We start from the raw sequence: 23556 nt of genomic DNA, 5'->3' as shown, positions 1-23556 counted from the left end.
CAGCGATTACCAGTCCTTATGACCACAGCCTATCATCATAAGTGACGTCACATGGTTTCAAGCCAAAATCACATTTAGTGGTCAGCACTTTCGCCGGGCGTGGTGGCGCACGCCTGTAATCCAAGTTACAGGGAGGCTGAGACTGTCGGATCGTTTGAGCTCAGGAGTTCTGAGCTGCAGTGGGCTATGTCGAGCGGGTGTCCGTGCTAAGTTCGGTATCGATATGGTGCTCCCGGGGGAGCTCGAGGTCACCAGGTCGTCTGAGGAGGGGTGTACCGGCCCAGGTCGGGAACGGAGCAGGTCAAAGCCCCCGTATCGCTCAGTAGCGGGATCGCGCCTGTGAATAGGTGTTGCAGTGCAGCCTGAGCAACACAGCGGGACACAGTCTTTTAAACTTCATCTCTATTTACAATAAACACACGTTGACGGCTCATGTTTTTTTAGCTTTAAAACACACAAAGTTTTTCGCCACAAAGAACCAATTTTGTATGTCTTACACTGCTCTCTCCTGGATTGAAGCGGTACTGCATGGCATATTGTTTGGCAATGGCTGTTGAGTCAATCACAAATTGATTACCATCCCTGGTCGGCCCATCCGAACTAAACACACAACCACAATCTTTGCACTCAGAATGAAAAAAAAAAGAAGGTATAGTGTATAGTGGTATGGTATGGCATGGTATGGTATGGTATGACTCATAATAGATCCAGTCAAATGTTCTGGACATCTGCACTGACAATAAAAGCATAGCATACCATTAAAATATGGCTTTTGCAACACTTATTGGCGAGCTGATATTTTGAATCAGGTGTGTTAGAGGAGAATAACAAAGAAAACAGGCTGGATAGGGGCTCCCGAGGACTGGACAGGTTTGTGTGTTTGTGTGTGTGTGTGTGTGTGTGTGTGTGTGTGTGTGTGTGTGGGGGGGGGGGGGGGGGGGGGGGGACTTTATGTTTTTTTGTTCGATGTTGAATTGGGACACAAGCCTGTCCACACCAGTGAAGAAGATGAATTGGTGGGCAGAGTGGTGGGTCGTGCTATAGTCAGGTCCATGTGACATTATGTTCACGTCACATTACTTAAGACAATGAAAAATATGGAAATAAAAAACAAAACAATCATGAGGCTTCAAAAAAATGACCATGTGCATTGAGAAAGTTTTTGTCAGAACCCCTAAAATATAAGTGACTTTTTTTTAAACGAGCAAGAGTGTCAACATGCATCATTGGTGAAACATAATAGTTTAACAAAAATATTACAGCAACACCCAACTCACCTCTAAAATGGTTTCTTCCAACCTACAGCATCTGTTTGAATGGGATAGGAGAGGAGAAGTTAAGAGTTTCCGTTGTATTGATTTCAAAGCCAAGATGCAACAGACAAACTAAATGAGTCAACGCTCATAACCAAAAAGTGGCATGCTTATCTTATGTAAAATTGTGAATGTAATTTGGTTAAAAACTTTTTAAAAAGTTAAAAAGTACAAAAAAGATCAATACATCGATATTTCATCTAGCTCAGCACTTCTAAAGCTATGACTCTACCCTAGTTTAAAGACAAGTACAGTTCAGGTCAGATAAACTTAATGTCCCTACCCTGATGTGTTCTATATGTAATCCAAATAAACAGTTTAATTTAGATACCATAATTCTTAATTCTAATTTTGAACCAAAGTCAAAGGAATGGGCAATTTATTGCAGTCCATAATGTTGAGGCTGTGTTAGTGGATATGTTGTAAAAAGAAATAAAGGGATCCCCTAGCCACATGTTGCTGAATGTCAACAAAGTTAGCTTTGCAAGGAAGACTAAAACTACCAAAAATATATAGTGCTGTCTTCTCATGAAGGTCCTGGCTGGTTTTGAGTGAGACAGGAAAAAAAAAAAAACAAATAACTAGAAATGTTGGTGGTGCAAATTTCTTTGGCAGGGAGAAATAACCAAGCACAGAAGAACTGTGCAAACGTTCTTGTTCATGAGTCTGTTTTTGATATTTACTTTCAAAACAAGATCCCGCAACCAGTGCACACAAAAACTGGGATGTTATTCCCATCATGGTTAGTTTGTCTACCAGTCTGTAATGACGCCAGTGCAATGTGTTCATCATCATCCGATATTTTGTTCAATGAGTCCATGCTACTCCAATGTCCCATGTGTGCCGCTCCATCAGAGGAGCAAGATGAGTGTAAAATGATGTTGCAGGAAGGCCTTTCCTCATCCTCGCTGTCTGAGATGAGCTCTTCTTCAAATCCCTCAATAGGACACACCAGCATCTGATCAAAAGCATTGTCCACACTGGAAGAAAGAAACCACTATCATTAATTAAAATTGGAAAAAAAACCGTAGCCATTCCCACATTCTTTACAGAAGTTATCTTCAGGGGCGCCAGGCCGTTGGGAAATTCAGGTCAGTCTTGCCAGTTTGGCTTTAGCCACAAAGTGCTTTGATGACCGACGCACCGCCAAATGACAAAAACATTTAAAAACAATGGACAAAGCCAGAGGAAAGAGTATATTTCATCTGTCGTTTGATTATGTTGTAACCATCACCATCATCACGATGGTTTATCACCACACCCAGTTAAATCTTCCTTTCCTCTGAGAAATGTTGAAACTGCTATAAAGTCGGGAGCTTGAAAGCATCAACACTGTCCAAATCGGCAGCAAGCATACATTCGTGCAGGCAGGAATGACTGAGTGTTAGTACGCAGAAGGTACAATCAAGAGAAAACGTGTCCTTAAGGTATTGCACTGAGCAACATTTTCTCCTCATACAAACACCTTCGCATGGCTGCCAAGTCAATGTTTGCAATGCATTACAGAGTCATTGTTTCATACTGAACTGCATAATGCATAAAATCTTGTTCAGCAGATTCTTTGAACAGACCTAAAGTAAAAAGTAACGTTTATTTAACTATTAAGAGATTTTTGTGTTATTTTGATTTTTAAATTTGATTTAAATGAATGAATCACTTGCTAGTTGAGCAAAGTATTCTGACGGCAAAGATGTAACATACTTCCAGTAACCAATGAGCACACCGCAACGTATACGGGAGATCCAAGTTAGATGGTAAGATATAGTTATGAAAAAAAAAAAACTGGTATTGTCTGGTAAATTAAGCTCAACAAAATCTTGCTTTTTACTTGTAGTGTATGTGACAGATGGTATGTATCACATGAATTTTGTTTTATGATACCGTTTCAGAGAAAAAGACTTCAGAGACACAAGTGTGCCTCAATCACAACGATGTGTGTATGCTCCCTTTGGGACGTGATTGCTAAGTGCAGACTCGACCCAATGGCAGACATTGAACGTTTGATGTGTATGCAAATTGATGATGGACCAGCAAAAAAACAACAACAAAAAAATTCCAACAATGGTTGAAGATTCATATATAATTTTGATCAATCTAAGCACGATGATTTGGACTGAGGACCTTCAGGTACATCAGTTCATACCACTGTCATGTAACAGGGTTAATTTACTCACTACAAGCTGGTGTGACTCTCATGAACCAGATGAGCCATGGAGACGTAGCGGTGCTTGAGCGCCTCCGCCGGAGCGATTCTCCTCTCAGCTTGAATGGTTAGAAGACTTTTTAAAAAGCTAACAAATTCATTCTGATCTTCAAATTCGCTGATCACCTCTTTTGAATCCTCTTGGCTCTGCTGGATGTCAAAGAAAGATGGCTGATCCAGTTATGGACTACAGTATGAAGAGCTCTTTTCTAAAACGAGAGCAACTGATTGATCAAAATCGACCTGTCATTCTATTGAGTAAGGACACTTTCACGTTTACATTAAGGCAGTAAATTATTTTGAACGGGGTGAAATTAATATTTGAAAAACATGCTCGGCAATTGTCTTATCATTACAAATAATAATCATCATGAATTTAAAGCATTTTGGAAAAGAGTTCTTCATATTCAAATAGTCATTTGTTTTTATTTCTAGTGTTTGTTCTTTTCTCTTAAAAAGAGGGTACTTACTTTTTTAAGGGCATCCAGACACTTTAGTCTTATCTTCCACGTTTTTGTTTCTTCTCCATTCGTAAGGTTATATTCATTTGGAGTCTAGAGGAAGCAAATAATACATTTTCAAACAGGCTGTTTTTAATCGCAAGACAGTTCTCCAATACCTTCAGCTTCCACTGTTCAAAATTTAAGTGGGTGAAGTATCTCTGGCTGTATTTGCCTGCTAAGAGGAGAGAGTCAGAAGGCTGCCCTCGTATTTGTACGATGGTTCTCATCTTGGGAGACAAAAATGTTTTGCTGTCATCAGGCATCCTCTTACTTCATGGCTTTACGGTATTGCAATAACAAGTGATGTATTGTGTGTTACTTACCATCTGGTATTCACAATTTGTTGCGAAAAGATGCTGACCGATATGCAAGAAAGTGAGAGCACAGCCAAGACCCCACATGTCCACTTGCTCAGAGATTGGAAGGCCAAGAGTAACCTCAGGCGCTCTCGTAGTAGAACCAGAAGAAACAGGAAATCAATTTAAATATAATTTTGACAGATCGTTAACAGGTAGAATCAAAGACACCTCCAAAGTTGCCTTTTAATGTATACAATAAAAAATTGCCAAGGAAAGTGGATTCATAGACTCTTTTGTTTTTTAGGGGATATACAGTGCATCTGGAGAGTATTGTTAGCGCTTCACTTTCTCCACATTTTGTCTTCTTACAGCAACATTCCAAACTATATTGATCTCTTGCTTCAAATTTTAACCTGCAAAACCCTGTTATGACAACATGAAAAATATGTTTTAGGGACAGCAGGCATCACCAGGCCAATGCCACCCCAACAATGAATCATGGTGGTGGCAGCATCATGCTATAGGGATGCTTTTCAGTAGTAGGAAGTTGCAGGCTAGTCAGGATAGAAGGAAAAAAGAATGCAGCAATATAGAGAGATATCCTGGTTGAAAACCTGCTCCAGAGCACTCTTGACGTCAGACAGAGCGAAGTTTCATTTTCCAGCAGGACAACGACTCGAAGCACACAGCCAAGATTCCAAAGGATTGGCTTCAGAATCACTATGTAAATATCCTGAATCACTATGTAAATATCCTGAAGTGGCACTGCCAGAGCCCAGACTTGATTCTTATTGAAAATCTCTGGAGAGGCCTGAAATTTGCTGTGCACATACGTCTCCCATCCAATCCGATGGTACGCTTAGCTTGTGACATCTAGAAAAAGTCTTGTGATTGTAATTGCTGCCAAAGAGGGATCACCACAGTATTAAGCTGTAAAGGCTGTGAATACTTATGTAAATGTGATTTCTTGGTTTTCAATTATTGATCAAATAAAAAAAAATCACGTTGGCATAATAGGGTATTATTTGTAGAATTTTGAAGTAAGAGATTAATTTAATGTAATTTGGAATGAGGCTATAACATGACAAAAGGTGGAAGAAGTTAACCGCTGTGAATATTTTCCAGATGAACTGTACATATTTCAACAAAACAACAGCCTGAACTAGGGAACACAACAATAGAGGAGGAAGTTCAGACGATAAAAGCATTTTTCATTGAAAATGACATTAATGAAGTAGACCCGTGCTCAAACCAGCATGACTGTCACAAATGTAAACAAATAATCTGTGCCGGTCCACCTTAGAGGTTCCGTGGTAACAAACCCGAAGAGGAATTAGCCCTACCGGTACCCCATTGGCTGTATGGTCATTCCCAGGGTCACTGCAGAGGTCTGGAGCGAGCAGCCGAAATCAATTAATTTAACCCTGAACGGCTCACATGAATGGTTGACCAGCATGATGTTATCAGGTTTCAGGTCTGCGTGGATGATTCGGATACCTTTCAGAGCCTCAAAGGCTGTGAGCAACTGCAAGAGAGGACCTAAACTCAGATGCAATCGTTGAACATGTGACAAGTTTGACAATGAATTCAAGAAATGTAAGGTGTCACACATTCCAGAAATGACTAAATGATCACTTTACCTGATGCGCAATTGGCCGGATCTCACTGACAGACAACGGCTTCTTACGTTTCTTGACAACAAAATCAAAAAGGCTCATGTCTAGCATTTCAAAAGCCAAACACGTATATCCTTCATGCTCAAAATTCTCAATAAATTTCACAATGCTCTTTTTTACTGGATCCAAAACGCTCACAATCTCAAGCATTTTGATCTGTGGCGAAAAGAACGCAAATGAGTGACATCTAACTGTTTCACTGGGTTATAGCGCCATAGTGATTTAGGAAACTATACCTCCATTTTGGATATCACATTTGACTTGGTTTTAAGGACTTTGAGGGCTACGGTCTGCGATGTGCTTAAGTTTACGCACTGGGCAACTTTGCCAAAGCTTCCTTCACCAATTACGTCCTTCACCAGGTAGGTACTGGTTTTACTACTCAGTATGTTTGATTGTAGCTTTTCAAATGGTGTTGTCTGTTTCTTTGGATCTGCAAGTTGCAACAGACGTATCCATTACAATCAGCAAATGCAAAGGTCGACAGTTTTTACTTGCTGGCACTGGATGCTACAAGTGGAAGTACCTACCAGTGTCAGTTGAAGAGTGTTGAGTATTTGAGTTTACACCCATTGCCATTTTATTATTTTTACATTATATTCCAAAAATAAATCTTCATAAAAAATCTTGTTTGGGTCTGTATATTTATGTCAAGAGCACACTCAACACAATAACCTCTCTATGATGTCATACCATGTGATCGTGGATGTGACGTCATAGTCCATGATGACGTTTACAAATGAGATGTGTAGTCATTTTGAAAAATCTAGAAACTGACGGGCATAACAACAAAAAGTACTGTCAAGAGATAAATAATAATTAATCTTATTTTAATCCCACCAAGAAATTCGGAGAAAAACCCTCAACCGTTTTTATGTATATACATCGTTTTATTGTAGCAGGTCAAAAAATTGATTTTCATCAACACAATTGGTTTTGGCCATTTATTTTCTTCAACAGGCCTCAACGGGTGCCGATGGAGCTCCCTACCTAATTTAAAAGTAATATTAAAATAAAACATCCACCGTCCTGCCTGACGCAGACGTGCTCAACTGTGAGGTGTTCTCGAGATGAATTTGGCGAAGAGCTTCGCTATGTTGATTAATATATGATTACTATCATTTATGGGGGGCAGACTGAACTTGAACGGCTTCTGTGGTAAGTAAATTCCTTCTTTCAAAGAATGTATATCACATTACCTTAATCTGGCCAGTTTTTCTATTTAAATAGATAGATAGATAGATAGATAGATAGATACTTTATTCATCCCCGTAGGGAAATTCACATTTCCAGCAGTATCCTCAAGTCGAGATGTAAAATATGAGAAATAAAATACACAAGATACACATAAGTCCAGTACAGAAGTATACTTAAGGTGCTTGTTAACAGTGTAAACAGAATAGTGTGAATCGTTGGAGTCTAGTGCAAGTATAATTAAGGTGCTTGTATAAAGTGAATAGTGCAGTGCAGAGTATGAGGTTTACCTCATATACCTTTCATTAGACCGACAACTCTCATGCACTTCCATTTCCACGTGCCCTTAACTTTCTCTTCAACCCACAAGAAAAGCCTATCAAGGAGTCAAACACATCGATAGCCATTCAGCGTTCTCTTCAAGGTTATCCTTTATTTTCCAACCACAAACCACTCAAACAGAAAAAAAACCCCAATCCATAAAAACGGATCTAATCAGAATACAGAAAGTGAGACATTAAATATGAGATTAAAAAAATGACACTTTACCTATGACTGTAAATAATTTATCAATGTTAATATGACACCCCAAATAGGAAAGTAGTATATAGTACATAGTAAATAGACACAAGTGACCATAGGTAGTGATGGGGAAATGAAGCCTCATGAACTACTTGTGATACTTTGTGGCACTCTTGCCACTACAAAGATGTAGTGAAAATGTAATCAAGTGCTCAATAAGACTTCATTTTCCCATTACTACCATGAAGAGTGACACTTGCGATGCACAGTAAGTAAGACTACTTGAAGAAAAGTAATAATTTGAGCTGCTGTTGACGTTTGTAATGGTAGGTATCCATTTTGTTCCTCGTACTTCAGAATCCCCTTGGTAAAAAAGAAAAAAAAAACTACTTGACAAAATACAGGCATTCGAATTTGGTCAGTTGATACAATCTTTCTATCATTAGTTGTTCTGATTTAGCTGTGCCAAAATGCCTTCCAGGTCCAACACTGTAGAAAGTGTATAATTCGGTGTTACAGAATCCGCAGGCACAGCATCACCTGCACTGTTAATCCAAACTGTAGCGCGGACATGAGCATTGAACCCCCCCTGGATGTCAGCGTCCAGTGAGTCGCCAACCATAATGCAGTCATGAGGCTCCACTTGCAGCAAGTCAAAACACACTCGAAAGATGGAAGGGTAAGGTTTCTGCTCAGCATAATCTCCCCCAAATACGATCCTATCGAAAAATCCTTCGCAACAGGCGGCCTCCACTTTCTCCCTTTGGGTTTGAGGATTCCCGTTGGTCAGGAGCAGGAGCTTGTATTTTTGCCGAAGTTTTTTCAGAAGACTGGACACCTCAGGGGACAGACAAAGCAGCTCCAGTCTACTTTTTTTCCATAGGTGGTAGCACTGAACTGCCAGGGAAGATGCTGAACAGCTACCCACACTTTCCGTAATGCTGTCTTCCCAGTAACCCGCTCGAACCTCATCTATGGATTTGCCAGCTGTAGGGTCAAAAGTCTGCTGCAGAAGCTTCTGCATGAACTTGTCACAAATGTTGGTGATGGTATCATCATCAACAGCCAGTGATGTCTTCAGAAGTTCATGAGTCTGTAAAAGTCACAAACAGAATTTCAATGAGTAAAACACAGATTTAATCTAAGGGTAGATTATTAAATGTTACATCTTGTGTATTACAGTAACATAAATACACAAACCAATCATTAAACAATAGATAAACTAATAGATAGCTATGTAGAACGGATGCATTCAAATAGCATGTCATCCAATCCGACAAAGTATGAAAAAAGGATTCTTAAATTTTGGGAACAAAGTTATAGTAGCGCGGAAGTTTAATTACAGGTAAATATAAATATTTGACCGCAGGAATGTGGCTTTCGAATTTGAAAGCATGCATTACGAAACACGAAGTCACTTGGCATTAAAACAATTTAAAGAGTATATATTTAAGCAGGAGAATGGCACCTTTTGTAAGGCAATTATTCCCGCGCGATGTGTTTCGATGAGCGTGTTGTCCAAGTCAAATAATATAGCCTTTATCGAGTTACCGTCCATTGCGAAGTAGCAATGAAAACACACACTGGGTTCGGTGATTTGCGGAAGTAACTGCAACAGGATGAACACTGTGCGTATTGGGAAATTGAGTTTTTGAGCCTTTAAAGCGCGCTGCAATTTACATCCCCTAGAGGGCGTCAGTAAACCAAAATGGCCATTATCCAAGGATTATTTCAGATGTCCCATAAATTCTTTTTTAAATCAGGAAATTATTACAACGCTTGGCAGTTTCTCGTTGACACATTCATAATGATGATCCATAATTGATGCAAAACATAATACGGCTGTTTATATTAAAGACCCACGTCTGAAATGATCCTGCTAATATTTATACTTTTTCTTTTTTAAAACACATTTTGAAAGAAAAATATCGGTCTAGTTAGGAATTTTAATGCATAATTAAAAAAAAACATTGCTCAGTGACTTTTTGGAAACCCTTAAACTGAAATATTGAAAGTCTGAAGTCGGGAATTAACGATTTCAAACGTGAGTTTTGTTTGATCATACATCTCGTCTGTTATTCTTTGACACACAGTCGTGCAAAATCAAAACATACTTTAGGTCTTATGCAACCAAGTCATTCTCACCTCTGGCAACGAGCCAGTGGTTCACACGCAACTACGTGCAGGTCTTTTTTGTCTTCCCAACCCAATCAGAACACACACAACAAGCTCCTCTCACATTACCTGAGATCATCGCATGAGTGTTGCACGAGAGTTAGCGTGACTGACTCAACTGGCCTAAAAAAGTATCCCAACTCGATATTGTAATCTTCAAAAGGAAGTGACACATATAAGTGCATGTAAAGAGATGGAAATAAAAAGTGCAAAAATGGAATTCCCCCTTTGAAATGTGTGTGAGAATTCAAAGAAAGTGGTGCATATGAAGGAACATGTTCTTCCAATTTACCCCATACGGGGTCACGGGAATTCTGTAGCTAATCTCAGCTGACTTTGGTCAACAGATGGGTACACACTAGTCATATCATCATCGATCTTTCATCGATTTTTAACTGGAAGGCACACGCACACGCACGCACTCATCGCTGTGAACAATCCCACTTTTATCTTTGTGGGTGGCAATGGCAACAGTCGTACACCATCTTTCGTATGTACATGAATCACTCATGATCAAAAGCAATTTTTAAAACGTCCAATAAGCATGTTATAATGACTTGATGTAATTAGAAGGCTTCATTGCTGATTCTGGCTCTCAGTATAATTTAAAAAAAGATGAGTCTTTATTTCTTCAGCAAGAGAATCTAAAACTTTTGAGTAAACCACTCCTACTCCTGTTTAGTTAACAGTGAAGGTCACTTCTGAAGGGAGAGAAATTTCTTTCCAGGTTGAATATGTGCTTGGCAATCTTAAAGGAAAAGTCAAACCCAATTGTTTTATTATGTTCATTGTGTGCCACTGGTCTACTCGTCTTCAGGTGTGGAGTTTGCCTGTGTCTGTATGGCTTTTCTCCGGGTATTCCAGTTCCTCCCACATTCCAAAAACATGCACGATTTTGGTCACTCTAAATTTCCCTTCCATGTGTTTGTGTGTGAGAATGGTTGTTTGTCTTTCTGTACCTTGTGAGTGGCTGGCAACCGGTTCAGGGTGTACCGATTGCCAAGTTCCCGAAGTAAAAGAAGACAGCTGGGATAAGCTCCAGTATGGCCGCGACTCTTGTGACCAATCACATGGTTAAACTCACAACACAGGTCCTGACCACCTGTGATGTCTTCATTTGACCGCAAGGAGCAAAACCAATGGATAAAAATGGCTGGATTGTGCTGCTGAATTCATATTCCACAAACACAATATTAGCAGTCTTTTTTGAATTCGTGAGATCACTTAGATGAAATCACTGTTAAGAACATTTTTGGGGTTGACATCATATGTAACCGAGGCACACAATTTATATGAGAAAATTCTTAGGCACATCAGCACAACAAAAATGATCCCAAATTGTATGAATAGTGATTCATTTTATCTCAATCCCGCGGCACCCATCACGATCACTCCTTGGGTGCTAATCTTCGGCCCATCTCTGTCTGTGGTTGCTATAAATATGTTTCGTAGATAAATTCAACCTGGAATGGAACGACAACTCCGCTGTCTTTGTCACGATGCCGCCCTTGGGCTTTGCCTCATGAGGACATATGCACGTACACATAAGCATGCATATGCACACACACACATTGGAGATTATATCAAGGAATGTATGAACGTGATCCTCCACAGAAAATTCAGATGCTCTTAATGACACTATTTGTGGTAGCAGGAGGAGAATGGCAACTTGCACGTACACATACATGCAAAAACAACATGATCTAGGGCAGGATAGTGCCTCTTTGGGTGGTTACAAAATGCTCCCCATCCAGCATTATGCTTATGTAAGAGATTTGCAAGCGTTTTCCTTATATCGCACTACATAAAATGACACGACTTGGTTTTGAACCTGAGCAATAATAATGGACATGGCTATGAAGTTGTTTTAAAATGTTCAGAATGAGAAAACATACACCCTCAGTTTCCCAGGGATTACAAAAGCTTCTTTTATTCCCTTGATACACCTGAATTCTCTTGACCGGCCACTGAACCAGCACGGGCGAGCGGTGGGTGGGTGTTTGGGGTAAGCAAAGGGGGGGCAGTGAGGTGTGGGGTTGGGTGAGGTTGGTGAGATGAGCCGTTTTTATTTTGGACAATCTTGTGTGGCTCACAAGCCAACTTGTGATTGTGTCATTTCCTAATATTTGCTTTTGTATATACTTCAAGCAGAATAATTACTTTCTTGGATTTTTCAAGGATTTGTAGTTTACTTGATTTGTAGTTTACTTGATTGTCTATTTTTCTGAAACCATTTTAATTTTAATCCCTACATTGGAAAACAAATACTGTATTTGAGACCTACAGTTTACCTCAGTGGATGACAATATAAACAAAAGGAGGGAGACGGAGATGCATTTGGAAGAAGTGAATGAGAGCTTTGGGACTCACAAGGTGGGGAAAAACAGGCACAGAAATGACATGAGGGTTCTTGAAACAGGGGGCAGAAATTTTTTTTGCATCGTAATGAGGCAAGCTTTTTGTCTTGTGACAGTCTAAAAAAAACAAGACCATCGGGAAGCCTAAAATGGAAAAGCACACATTCGCATTATTTTTAGTTGGTAGTGGTATCAAGTGACTAAAATTTTCTTAATTAACTCACTTGTAAAGGAAAAGTACTTCACTTAATATCTTCACATTCATGTAAAATCATCAAACATAAAACAGTACTTTTCAAAGGTTTCAAGGACATGTAATAGCTTCTTACTGTCTTAGTCTTACTGTAAGAACCTCTCTCAAAAGTCCTCACAGATAGTGTGTGTTTACTTGTGTGAGTAATTTTGCCTCTTTACTTTGTTTGCTTTATGTCAATATGACAAATATAACTGCTATTTTTTGCAATTTTTTTTCTAGCCAATAGACAATACATATTGGGGTTTTCAGCGTTTTGGGTTATTTTGTTTTTCTTTAATACATTTAACTGGGCATCAATTCTACACATATTTTCAGTTCACAGGCCAACCTGTTTCCAATACCCAATGAGGAGTGAGGGTCTAGTGTATAAAAAATAGCATTTGTCCTTGGTAAACATGTCTGACTCTGTTTTTTTTAAGTGTGTTTCAGGCATCAAATTCAAAATGAGACGGGCAACAAAAAATAGTAAACATTTTATCTTTATAGTTTTTAGGTAAACATCATTTGCAAAGTACAGTATTTGAATATCAATGCATTCTGTTTTTACTCATATTTTACATAATATATGAAATTGGAGTTGTACAGTCCTGTTTTCCACATTAAGATAAGTCACTTTGTGGCTACCCGCATATTTGTGTGTGGGGGTGCGTGTGTTTGTGCATGTACGTATGCTAAAGCTTTATCTCTTAATTGTAAGCCACATGTTCCTATGTTTCAAACTGACCTGAACAGGACAAGACAAAACAGGCTGGGACATGACTTGGCAAAGGCTTGGCTGAACCTTGATGAAACACACAAGAAACTACAAAGCCGAACTGAAAAGAACACCTAGAGTCCTACTTACCTCAGCACAGTCAAGATTTTGTGCTGTGGACGTTTCTCAGATTTTTTCATAGACGGGTGCAGTTAGAAAGGGACATTTCCTCCATTGAGGGTATGAACACAGTGCTTTTTTCCCTCTCACTTTTAACTTCAGCACAGGGAAGGCAAGCGGTCAACGTTGTGGAAGCATTAACGGACTCAATGAGGTCTATGCAGGCGATCGATGCAAAGTATGTTCCTACGGAACTGCAAGAAAATCTCCTGTTAAAAAGCCAACTAAATCTTTAGGGAAATGCAAGTTTTCAAGCGGGTTTTTATTTTTATAAAAAAATTATAACAATGTGTATGTTTTCAGTTGACAGCAAAAATGAGTTGTTTTTTTTACTGGTCTAATGTTTTTCAGAGAGGTACAGTATATTTCCAATGCCTTTTACACCTTTTGTCATCATTAGTGTCACATGTGAAATGAAGTCATTCTCAGCTGACTTTGAGCAGCCACAACAGCTGCTTCTACTGTATGTACGAACAATTTCAAAACAATTCCAGGCTAAAATTTAAACATTTTCGGCACTCGTATTTTCATCTCACCCAAATCTGGCGCTCATTCCGAAATGCTTGCACACCCTGCACAGAACAAAAAAAAAAATCTCTTTGACACAAAATTTGTATAAGGTATGTTTTATTTTAGGTTGAAAGTATCCATTCATGCGCAGTGTGCCTAACACAAGCCCTTTACAATTCACGAAAAAAGGCAAAACATTTCTTGGAAGAACTTGTTAAGAAAGGCTGTATTGTAATGTGATTTATTTTCTTTGTTCTATTTTAAGCTAGCATGGTAGCACATCAGCGTTGGAGTATCTATTACTAGCACTTCCGTGTGGAAATTCTGACACCATTTCTTTACACGTTTGTTTTGAAAGTTGATATGATACAGTCATCATGAGTGATGCTCAAGAGTGCTCTGGGCTTGAAGACAATGTTATGAATTAAAAGAAAATGGGCAGATTTAGTAATTCATGCTCACAGATGAATTAGAGTTCTAATTGAATATACAACTTTCAATAGGGACAAAATTGTTAAATGTTCTTAACGACAGGATCAGATCAGCATTATGCATGCCTTTCTTTATTCCACTCGACTGGTGGTGTGTTTGCCTCCAGTCTTCAAAGTGAGAGCCAAGGTTGAGGAAACAAACCCAGTCAGTTGTGTGATTGGTTCAGGAAGTGTGAGGCAGTGACGCTGGTAATGGAGTGAACAGATGGCCTTTAGCTGTTAGGCTGACAGCCGCAGGTGCTGACACTTTCCATGTGAAGTGCTTTTTCCTTTGTCAAGGAAGGGTGATGATGACATGGCATGCTCCATGTCACTTGCTTAACTTTGACAAAAGGCATCCAGGGGGAAGGTCTGGCATTGACACAGTGATGACTTGACTACATATGGATATTATGTGACTTTATTGCTTACTTATGTAGCCTCACTGTGAAATCACTCACCATATAGCCTCATTCAAAGCTTCACAGTCAGCCCTGCAGAAGACATTTCTTCTTGTTCATCTGAAAGAAAACACAGAACTCATTCATTCATTCCCTTTTTTAAGTTTTTGTTAAAGTCTTAAAATTGTTGGAAAATTAAAAATAAAGTATCTAATGATGATGATAAATAATAAACTCATCTTAATCTGCTAAAAGCAATTGATTACTATAGGTAGTAATCAATGACATTAAAGTATTTTTTTGCTGTGGCTACTGAAGTGAACAATTACATTAGGGAATTAAGTACTAAGGTATTTATACCTTTAGGTAATAAGTACTAAAGTATTCTTTTATTTAATTGATTACTTTAATGTAGTGCCCCCCCCCCCCCCCCCCCCTGAAAAGGGAAAACACTTCACGCCCCTGCCCACATGCGCCGACAAAAATATGACCATTATTAATAAAAATTGCATAAGTATACCTCAACCTGCATCCTTTTTAACACTAACAAATGAAAAAAGCAATATAAATTAACTTTCTTCAACTATTGATTATTTTTATAGTGTTTATACAGGTTACAGCTTAGTCTAAAACAGAAAAAAATAACCAAATGCATAAAAGTGCCTGAAACAAACAAACAAACAAACGAAAACAGGTTAAAAATGTTTATTTTATTGCAAATACACTTCACATGACAAAAACAAAGTATTTTCACAGGGGTCAGCCGCACCCCCCTAGGGGGGTCCGCCCCACTATTTGAAAAGCATTGCTTCAATGTATAATATAATTGATTACGTACATCAATACTTAAAATCTAAAGTCATTGATTACTTTGGTTATTCGTTCATTTAGTACCAGCCATTTTTGGACACTCCTTTGGTCAAACACTTGAAAAAAATGGGAAAAAAATATAAATGGCTCATAAGTTTGGCTCACCGTGTTTTTACAAAATAAAAGCAACATACCACAAAGGGAATCACTATGCTCAGCTTTCATAATTTACATATAATAAGTATGTCATGGATCAGGAGTCTGGAGTCTGGTGAAGCCAGAGGTGCTTTGCAGAAGGCTGATAATATCCCTAATCATATAATGAAGTGTATTGGAGGAGGTTGACTTTGGTTACAGGCTGGATAGGGGCGCTTGAGGACTGAACTTGAAGACGCCTGCCATAGTGTAACTGAATGCATAAAGTATGGAAGAGGAAAAAAGTGAAAAGCATCTCAAATAAAACTGGATGAAGTAATCATTTGAAACAACTTGAGTATTATATAGCTCATAGTTGGGAAAAATATTCTATAAAATATGAATTACATACGTTACAATGATCATGTGTATACTACAAAAGTGTTTGATAAGAGCTCTCTTCAAGTTGATTATTGACTTCGATTTGCAAGCAAAAACTCAAAACTCTGCTTCTACAGTATATGGCAACACAAGAATAGTGAGCTACCATCAGTTTTCATGGTGCCCTCATAATTCATCTTTTTTGTTAGGTCCGTTGATGGAGGAAAAAGGAACCCCAGCAAAAATATGTTTAAGTGAAAAAAATGTGGAGGAAATCACAAGAACAAAACAACTACTTCATATCATTGTAATCACAGATATTCCAGCCTTTTATACACTATTTCATCCGAGTGTTAATATTTCACAAATTAAGATTCCTTTTGCCACATGCTTCTGGTCCATCAATGCGGTAAAGTACAACATTAAGCTTTCATCAGCATCTTCTGCTATTACCTGCCAGTGCACTTAAAAATACATTGGGGGCAAAAATCCTAAATTGAGAGTAAATTAAGTTTGTTTGCTACGATGAAGAATCATGGTAATAAGTGAATCAGGATCAGATGTACTGAATCATAATTTTCCATATTGTGGTGAAAGCAAATGGTGATTCAAACTGCGGTTGCATTCTTGGAATATAGTCAGTGACTCAAACTGTCTAGCAAGCAGAACAGTGTGTTTAGAACACAAGATAATTGTATCTTATTGTCTCATTCTGCCACTGGATAGATTTCTCAAGACATGCCTCCCGCTACAATCCTTTGTAGCAAGTCAGCATGATGACGTTGAAACACCAGGAAATTTTCATTTCATTTATATGTAGAAAATGTCAAGCTACTGGGAAAGCAAGGTGACAACGATACTCGAGATTTTTTGCAAAAATTGTAACATAAAGTAAGGCCTGGCATGATAATAACAGTTTCCAAAATTCTTTTAGCCCATAGGTGAAAAATGAATATAAAAATAGAAGGCTTTTGCCTTCTATTTTTATTCCATTTTTATTCCATTCCCATTTCAGTATGAATGACCTACTTTTGGAATTTTTAGTCAGAGCCCTGAAACTGATGCTAGCAACAGTTTAGCCTAGCGGGTGTTTTTGCTCATCTAAGTATCAGTCCATTTTTAATTTAGTTTGAGACACCAATTATTGCATCTGAAAATATATAATGTGATTGAAAGCTGTTCAAACCACATTTGCCTTGTTAGACCAACTCTAGAGTACTATGAAATAAATCATGTAAATACTTTTATTCCATGACAAGCATGCCAACATTTTTCTTCATTTTAACACAATGAAAAAAATTATAAATATATAATTTTGCCATTTGACTTCCTTTGTACCATTCCGATGACCCAATGACTAATATACATTGTGCTGCGTGTACTCAAAAACGTTCTCTGCCACTTGTTCACACTCCTTAGTTTATCCCTTCAAATCTGCACACTGTTATGGACTCTTCTAGGAATTGGAGCAAAGCTATGATTTCCATTCAAGTGCAACATTTATCTGATGCAACAGTCTCTTAATAGTTACCTCAGAGAGATCGTTTATGGATATTGCACTACCTCTGCATACTCTCCCCTCCCTTGCATGATCTTTCGTGAGAAGACACATGCAACATAGTTATGCGGCACAGCGGCTGCATGCAATCATTGTGATGTAACAAAAGCTCACCGACAGCTCATCTTACCGCTGAACAATCCAGTTGCGGCATCGACTACAGCCTCCTTGAGTCCTGCTATTTAGATATAATGCACAGTCTAAAAGCATTTGAAAAAGGATTTGGCTTAGTTGCAAAAAAAAAAAAGAAAAAAGAAAAAAAGAAAAATAACAAAAGGTGTTTGCATGAAACGATTTGAAAATTATAGGGCATGGCGTGCATCTGTTACTACAACCTCGTCAGTCCAGTTTGGTGTCTTAGAGCATAATCCATTACCTAGGGAAATGTAAACTAAAAGGAATGTAGCTCACATAAAATAGTCACGCATGTTGGTAAGAACACAGACATCTTTATGAATGGAAATGCTTTTCTTCATTCATAAATCCTCCTTTATGTAAAGCGATAACACACAGCAAAAATATAAATGTAGCACTGCTCCCATTTCTCGTGACCTAAACTCAAAGTTCTAGAACTTTATTTACTACAAAAGACCTGTGTTTCTAAATAAGCAGTTGGATTGTATTGGAGGTTCACCACAAAGAGTTTAGTAGACTGTTGATTGCAGCGTAATGGTCAACTGCTGTTCAATTTCAATGCAAAGCTGATGGATTTTGGCATGAAGTGGAACATGTTATCACATGCACTGATCCAAAGCATCCCATTTTTTTCTTAATGGAAATATTCTGGTCATACAAGACTGGAATGCTTTTTGCTTCTGGGAATTGTGTACTGATTGTTACAACATGTGGACATGCATTACATGATAATGTATCATTATGCAGCAACATGAATCAAATGCAACTGTTTTTGTTGTCTATATTGCCTATCCGTTCAATAAAACATCAGTGCGCTTGGCCACTAGATCATGTCTGGTCCCTGATGAAATTGTCAGTGAAAAAAGTACTGTACAAACATAAATCAGTTGAAAAAAAAGTTTATGACTTCCTTTCTAAACAGGTATAACCAGAGAAGAAATATGTTAACTGTAAGTACAATTAAGATTGTGAAAATTATACATTTGGCGTTTTTATGCATGCTTTGGTAAATGGTGTTTATTATATGATTATATGGATATGATTATAGTAGATGTGTAGTATCCATGGACTTAATATGGACATAAACAGAGGTGGGCAGTTCGTCTGTACGGACGATTTGCCAATTGTTTTCCGAATGACGAAAAGCTTCCAAAAGCGATGGACTAAGACCAACGGAAGAGTGGATTTTATTAGTTATTTTTAGCCATCATTGTAATAATCACCAAATGTCACCGTGGGTGATGGTTAATCACCACGCCCAGACAAATTTGCCAAATATCAGAGAAATGTTCAAACTGTCATCTACTCATCAATATGGACATTTAAACAGTCAGCATACATACATACATACATACATACATACATACATACATACATACATACATACATACATACATACATACATACATACATACATACATACATACATACATACATACATACATACATACATACAGACATACAGACATACATATGAATAACTTTCTTAGTTCTGGAGGGTTTCTATGCAGCAGCTACTATTAAGTGAAAATTCTACTTAATGCATTACACAAAGCAACACTGTCTCTTCATTAAGTTAGATTCAGAAGAAATGAAGTGTAAAAATAAGTGTCATGCCAGCGGTGGCATTCACAGTTGGGGTTTCCTGATGCAAAACAATCAAATTAATTTTATTGTTTTAATTTTTAAGTTGTAATTTTTAATTTATGTGTAAATATGAATTTAACCCATTCACCGTCATTGCTGTTCATAGACATATATTATTTATTTAGTTTATATACAAAACTGGTAGGTTTCTAGGTGTTTATGCATAGCATGCAAGTAAAAATGGTAGAAAATCAGATATTAAAATTCAAACAAAATGTGTAGGGGGCAGACAAAATGGTGAACGGAAAGTGAGAAGGGATTGCGTGGGCCCAGGCCACAATGAAGCTCCATCCCTGCTCATGTATTCCATGTTTTTCAATCTAGAGTATGGACCACAACTAAACTGATGTGCTGCACTAAAAAAAGTGAATCATAAAGCTGCAGATTCAAACAAGCTCTGCAAAGAATTAACATTGATTTTCTTAACAAAACTCCACTCAAAATCTTGACAAATGTACACAAGCAACTGACGTCAATCTATTTGCAACTCTCAACATCATATCAGCCTGAATTCAGAAAAAAAATTCAGCAAAAAAAAAAAAAAAAAAAAGGGAAATGTAAAGTATGTCCCTCTCGCTTGTGAAAGCGATACGAGGCTGTCAGCGTTTATCAAAGCCCTGCTGAGACTAAAGTAATCCGGAATGACAGGTCAGCTCTCACCTCTCAAGCGGCGCACAGGAGCCATGACAACATTTCAAATTTTTCAGCCTCAAACTTCAATCACGGAAACTATACAATCCTACAGATTGGAGAGTACAGCGCACGCAGCCAACACAAAGACATAAAACACACATTGTAGGAGACATCTTTTCGTGCGTGAACCATGTTATGCCGTCAAAACACCTCTAACAAGCTCGCATTGTCGGAAAAACCAGCAGTTTGAGGTCATGCTGTCGATCCTGGTACGAGGGAGGGACGCTAGGATGTAATTAGAATTCAGTCTGGGTTATTAGAGCATGTCTGCCTTTGTGCCTTCAAGCGCACACAAGCACAGGCCAAGAATGGGAACCTTCATACATTTCACCTCAATTAGACCTGCCAACAGTGATACTGAAGGCTCAAATTATACATATGGACCAATGGGGGCAGGAGAACTTGGGATACGTGCAACAGAAATGCTTCAAAGTGAAACAATGCACCTGCGCTCGCACATGGGTGTTGATATGTGCTCATGCAATGGAGAATTTCAAGGCTTAGAGCTCTTTTTTTTTTTTTTTTTGCTGGCATTTGACGAAATGCCACCGCCACTAAATCATCACCTTCCAGGAGAACCCAAAACTGCCATGTTTGTTCAGCCATAATATTGCATTAGCAAAGAGAGAAAGCCTTCTGTCGAAACTTTATACTGTTCAATAATTTGTAAAAAGGACATCTACAAATGTTTTGTATGAATAAATACATTAAAAAAAAATACCATATTGTGACATGGAAGATTTTGTTCTGACACCAGCATTTTCGGGTTTTTCTTAAAGAACCAAAACATAACACGTAATCAACAAGACACAAAGCAATATTAAAATAAGAATCATAAGACAATATAACTAAATTCAAAGAATCAAATAGAAAAGAAGAAAACAGCAACAAAACCTAGCAAATTCATAAAATATACATGTGTCATTAGACCAGCACGCCATGGATGGATGGATTATTGCTTTAAGTAGGATGATAAGGGGGAGATTGTCTATGGGTACTTATTTTTTCCCACTCAAAGAACTGTGTGCGATTAATAATGGAGAAGTATAAAACACAAATGAATTAAAGTATACATTTTGTTTATGAGCATTAATCAATGACATTATGAACTCTGTTGAGGATTTTAAAGATTATTTTTAAATGCCTCGTTTATTGCAAATGTGCTTCTGTGCTTCTTTTTACAATATGATCAATGTCTTTGAAAAAGACCTAGGCCATAAATAAATATTTCTTATTCTTTTTTTTCTTTAATCCCCAACTTTTCAAGTTTATGTTTGCATGATCTTTTAACTATTCTTCTCCTACGTATGAGTATGAAAATGAATCCAGCTGTGATTTTGTGTAGTAGGTGCAATAAGAATAGTTATGTATAGAATTAGCATCATCATATTATATATACGTAACTATTAGCAGATAAAACTGCTTTGTTGCGGAATCATCATATCATATTAAAATAGCTTTGACAAGAAAAGATGGAGTCGCTTCCTGCTGAAATTAAAAACTCAAAAATCAATCCACTTATCTTGGGTCTGTAGCATTGCTCACACTTCATAAATCTACCACAACGATCACACTTTACAAAACTATCACAATGATCGTTCCTCTTCTAATTGAACAATCAGAAAAGCTTCAAAAGTGACAATCGCACAACAGTATACGATTGTTGGTCCACTGCTCACTCTCCCATGTCGCCAGGATTCTTGCGCTGCTTTTCCCACTGATTGTCCAATTGTGCTAAAACCACCCCCGCCCCCCATGTTGAAGAGCTCTGACATTCACACAATGTTGTGGCAACATGATTAGACTGTCTGACTGGCAGTTCGTTAGCAGCCTCTAACCCCTGAGCTCACACCTGCATGATCAAGATGTCACCCAAAAAATGTGACAAAGAAAATGTTCCATAATATTCATTCTGATTAATATTTCTCTGGAAATGTTTCATTTTCATGACCCCTTTTGTGAAGTCATGTCAGTTTAAACATCATAGCAAACCAACATGGTTTTCATCCAGTGCTTGACCAATATTGATTTTTTTTTGGGCCGATGCTGACTTTTAGCAGAAAAAAAATTACGGATTCACAATTGATTGGTTGATTAATTAAAACATAGTTGTTGTCTCCTAATGCATTTCACTGGGCATCCCTTATATAGGGATTTTAAATGGTACCTAGTCCCTGCAAACAGCAAGGGGAAAAATGCTCCGAGGGCACCTTTGATAAAGCTAGAGTATAATTCATTCTTGGTAAAAAGGATTTTGCTTACCACAGAACCAGCTCAAGTTTAGCCTACCACATCAATGCAAAGCAAGAAAAATGCTAAGTAGTGAACCATAGCAAAGCTCTTTGCCAAACTAAATTCAAGACCACCCGTTTGAGTACGTTTGTGACAAATACGATGTACAATGTTTCACCTTAATGTTCTTTTCTAATTATTTGACGACTGACAAAAGAGCCCCATTCCTCCTGATGGTCGAAACTAAAGGTTGCAGTCAACACTTAATCTCAAATAGAGCAGAAGGTAAATGGGTACAACTTCATTTGTTAAAGTATGTTAAAGACAATAAATGACCAAAGCAACTTTAACATTTTTGTATATCAATCTTTTAATCTGTCACAATAGCACAATGTATCTCGACAAAAACAACTCTGGTTGAGTGTTGTTGTTTTTTTTCCTCAGAAATTTTGAAGTGAGATTAAAAAGAGATTAGACAATTCATTACAAATCCGATTTAATTCATCTTTCCTTTTTTAATCTCTTGATTGCACTAACAATAAAATAAAGTGAATAATTAAAATACACACCTTCAAAATAATGGGGCCATTCAATCAATTTGACACACTGGCCAACTTCTGTGCTTGCACCGAAGGTTGAACCTACAAGAACAGTCATTGCTTGGAAAATGCAACAAAGCAGGTTCAAAAATTCAATGTAGTAAAGTTGTTTATCTCTGCAACATTCAATCCACCTTCAGCCGTGGCAGTTATTGAAACTTCTGGAAGGTAGAAATTTGTATTCCACAGGAGCGTGACAAGTCACCAACACTGCTTAAAAAGGAATTCAGTCAAAACAAATAAATAAATGAATGGTCCAATCACACCACAATCTTCCTTCCGATACTTGCAAAATAACGTCACACTTCAAGTCCTTGCTCAGCCAAATCAGATCACCCCACTGTTGTGGCTGAGCATTTTATACACCCTTTGTTTTCACATGACTGGCAAAATAAGTCACAGTTCAGAGGATAAATACTGCATTTGTTTGGGTTCCTCCAGCCATGAATACACAAGCCTTACAAATAATGCTAAAATGATTCATATACTGTACATACTTAGGGCTAGGGCTGATCAGACAACATGAGAACGCAAAAGAAACAGATTTATTAATAATGTTTTAGAACAGTTTAAAACAGCTCAGGGAGGAAATCAAAGAGTTGAATGTATTATG

The 23556-nt window shown here is 37.9% G+C and overlaps 2 protein-coding genes and 1 non-coding gene across 4 annotated transcripts; 1 reads left to right on the top strand and 2 right to left on the bottom strand.

Moving 5' to 3' along the window:
* The first annotated feature begins 92 nt into the window (after window positions 1-92).
* On the top strand, window positions 93-391 carry LOC148420169 (signal recognition particle RNA). Its single transcript, XR_015866499.1, has one exon.
* Window positions 392-1918: 1527 nt separating this feature from the next.
* LOC148420168 (homeodomain-interacting protein kinase 1-like) lies at window positions 1919-6599 on the bottom strand. The gene is made up of 9 exons (XM_088421843.1): window positions 6525-6599; window positions 6231-6427; window positions 5959-6150; window positions 5662-5843; window positions 4343-4466; window positions 4136-4246; window positions 3987-4070; window positions 3488-3666; window positions 1919-2293 (listed from the first exon to the last, which is right to left on the bottom strand). The coding sequence occupies exons 1-9, from the start codon at window positions 6571-6573 to the stop codon at window positions 1999-2001; spliced, it is 1413 nt and encodes a 470-aa protein (XP_088277969.1). The 5' UTR covers window positions 6574-6599; the 3' UTR covers window positions 1919-1998.
* Window positions 6600-7594: 995 nt separating this feature from the next.
* nanp (N-acetylneuraminic acid phosphatase) lies at window positions 7595-23281 on the bottom strand. Of its 2 annotated transcripts, XM_088420666.1 has the most exons (3): window positions 22914-23281; window positions 14814-14873; window positions 7595-8803 (listed from the first exon to the last, which is right to left on the bottom strand). In XM_088420666.1, exons 2-3 carry the CDS (start codon window positions 14814-14816, stop codon window positions 8153-8155), a joined length of 654 nt encoding a protein of 217 aa, XP_088276792.1. In that variant the 5' UTR covers window positions 14817-14873; window positions 22914-23281; the 3' UTR covers window positions 7595-8152. The 2 variants fall into 2 exon arrangements, with proteins under 2 accessions (XP_088276792.1, XP_088276791.1); XM_088420665.1 differs by lacking the exons at window positions 14814-14873; window positions 22914-23281 and adding an exon at window positions 9179-9335.
* Window positions 23282-23556: the final 275 nt, after the last annotated feature.

Source organism: Hippichthys cyanospilos, chromosome 8, assembly GCF_059441005.1.
Source record: "Hippichthys cyanospilos isolate Australia breed blue-spotted pipefish chromosome 8, RoL_Hcya_1.0, whole genome shotgun sequence".
Classification (NCBI taxonomy): Eukaryota; Metazoa; Chordata; class Actinopteri; order Syngnathiformes; family Syngnathidae; genus Hippichthys; species Hippichthys cyanospilos.
The sequence above is the reverse complement of the archived record's forward strand: the minus strand, read 5'-3'. Positions and strand labels throughout refer to the sequence as shown.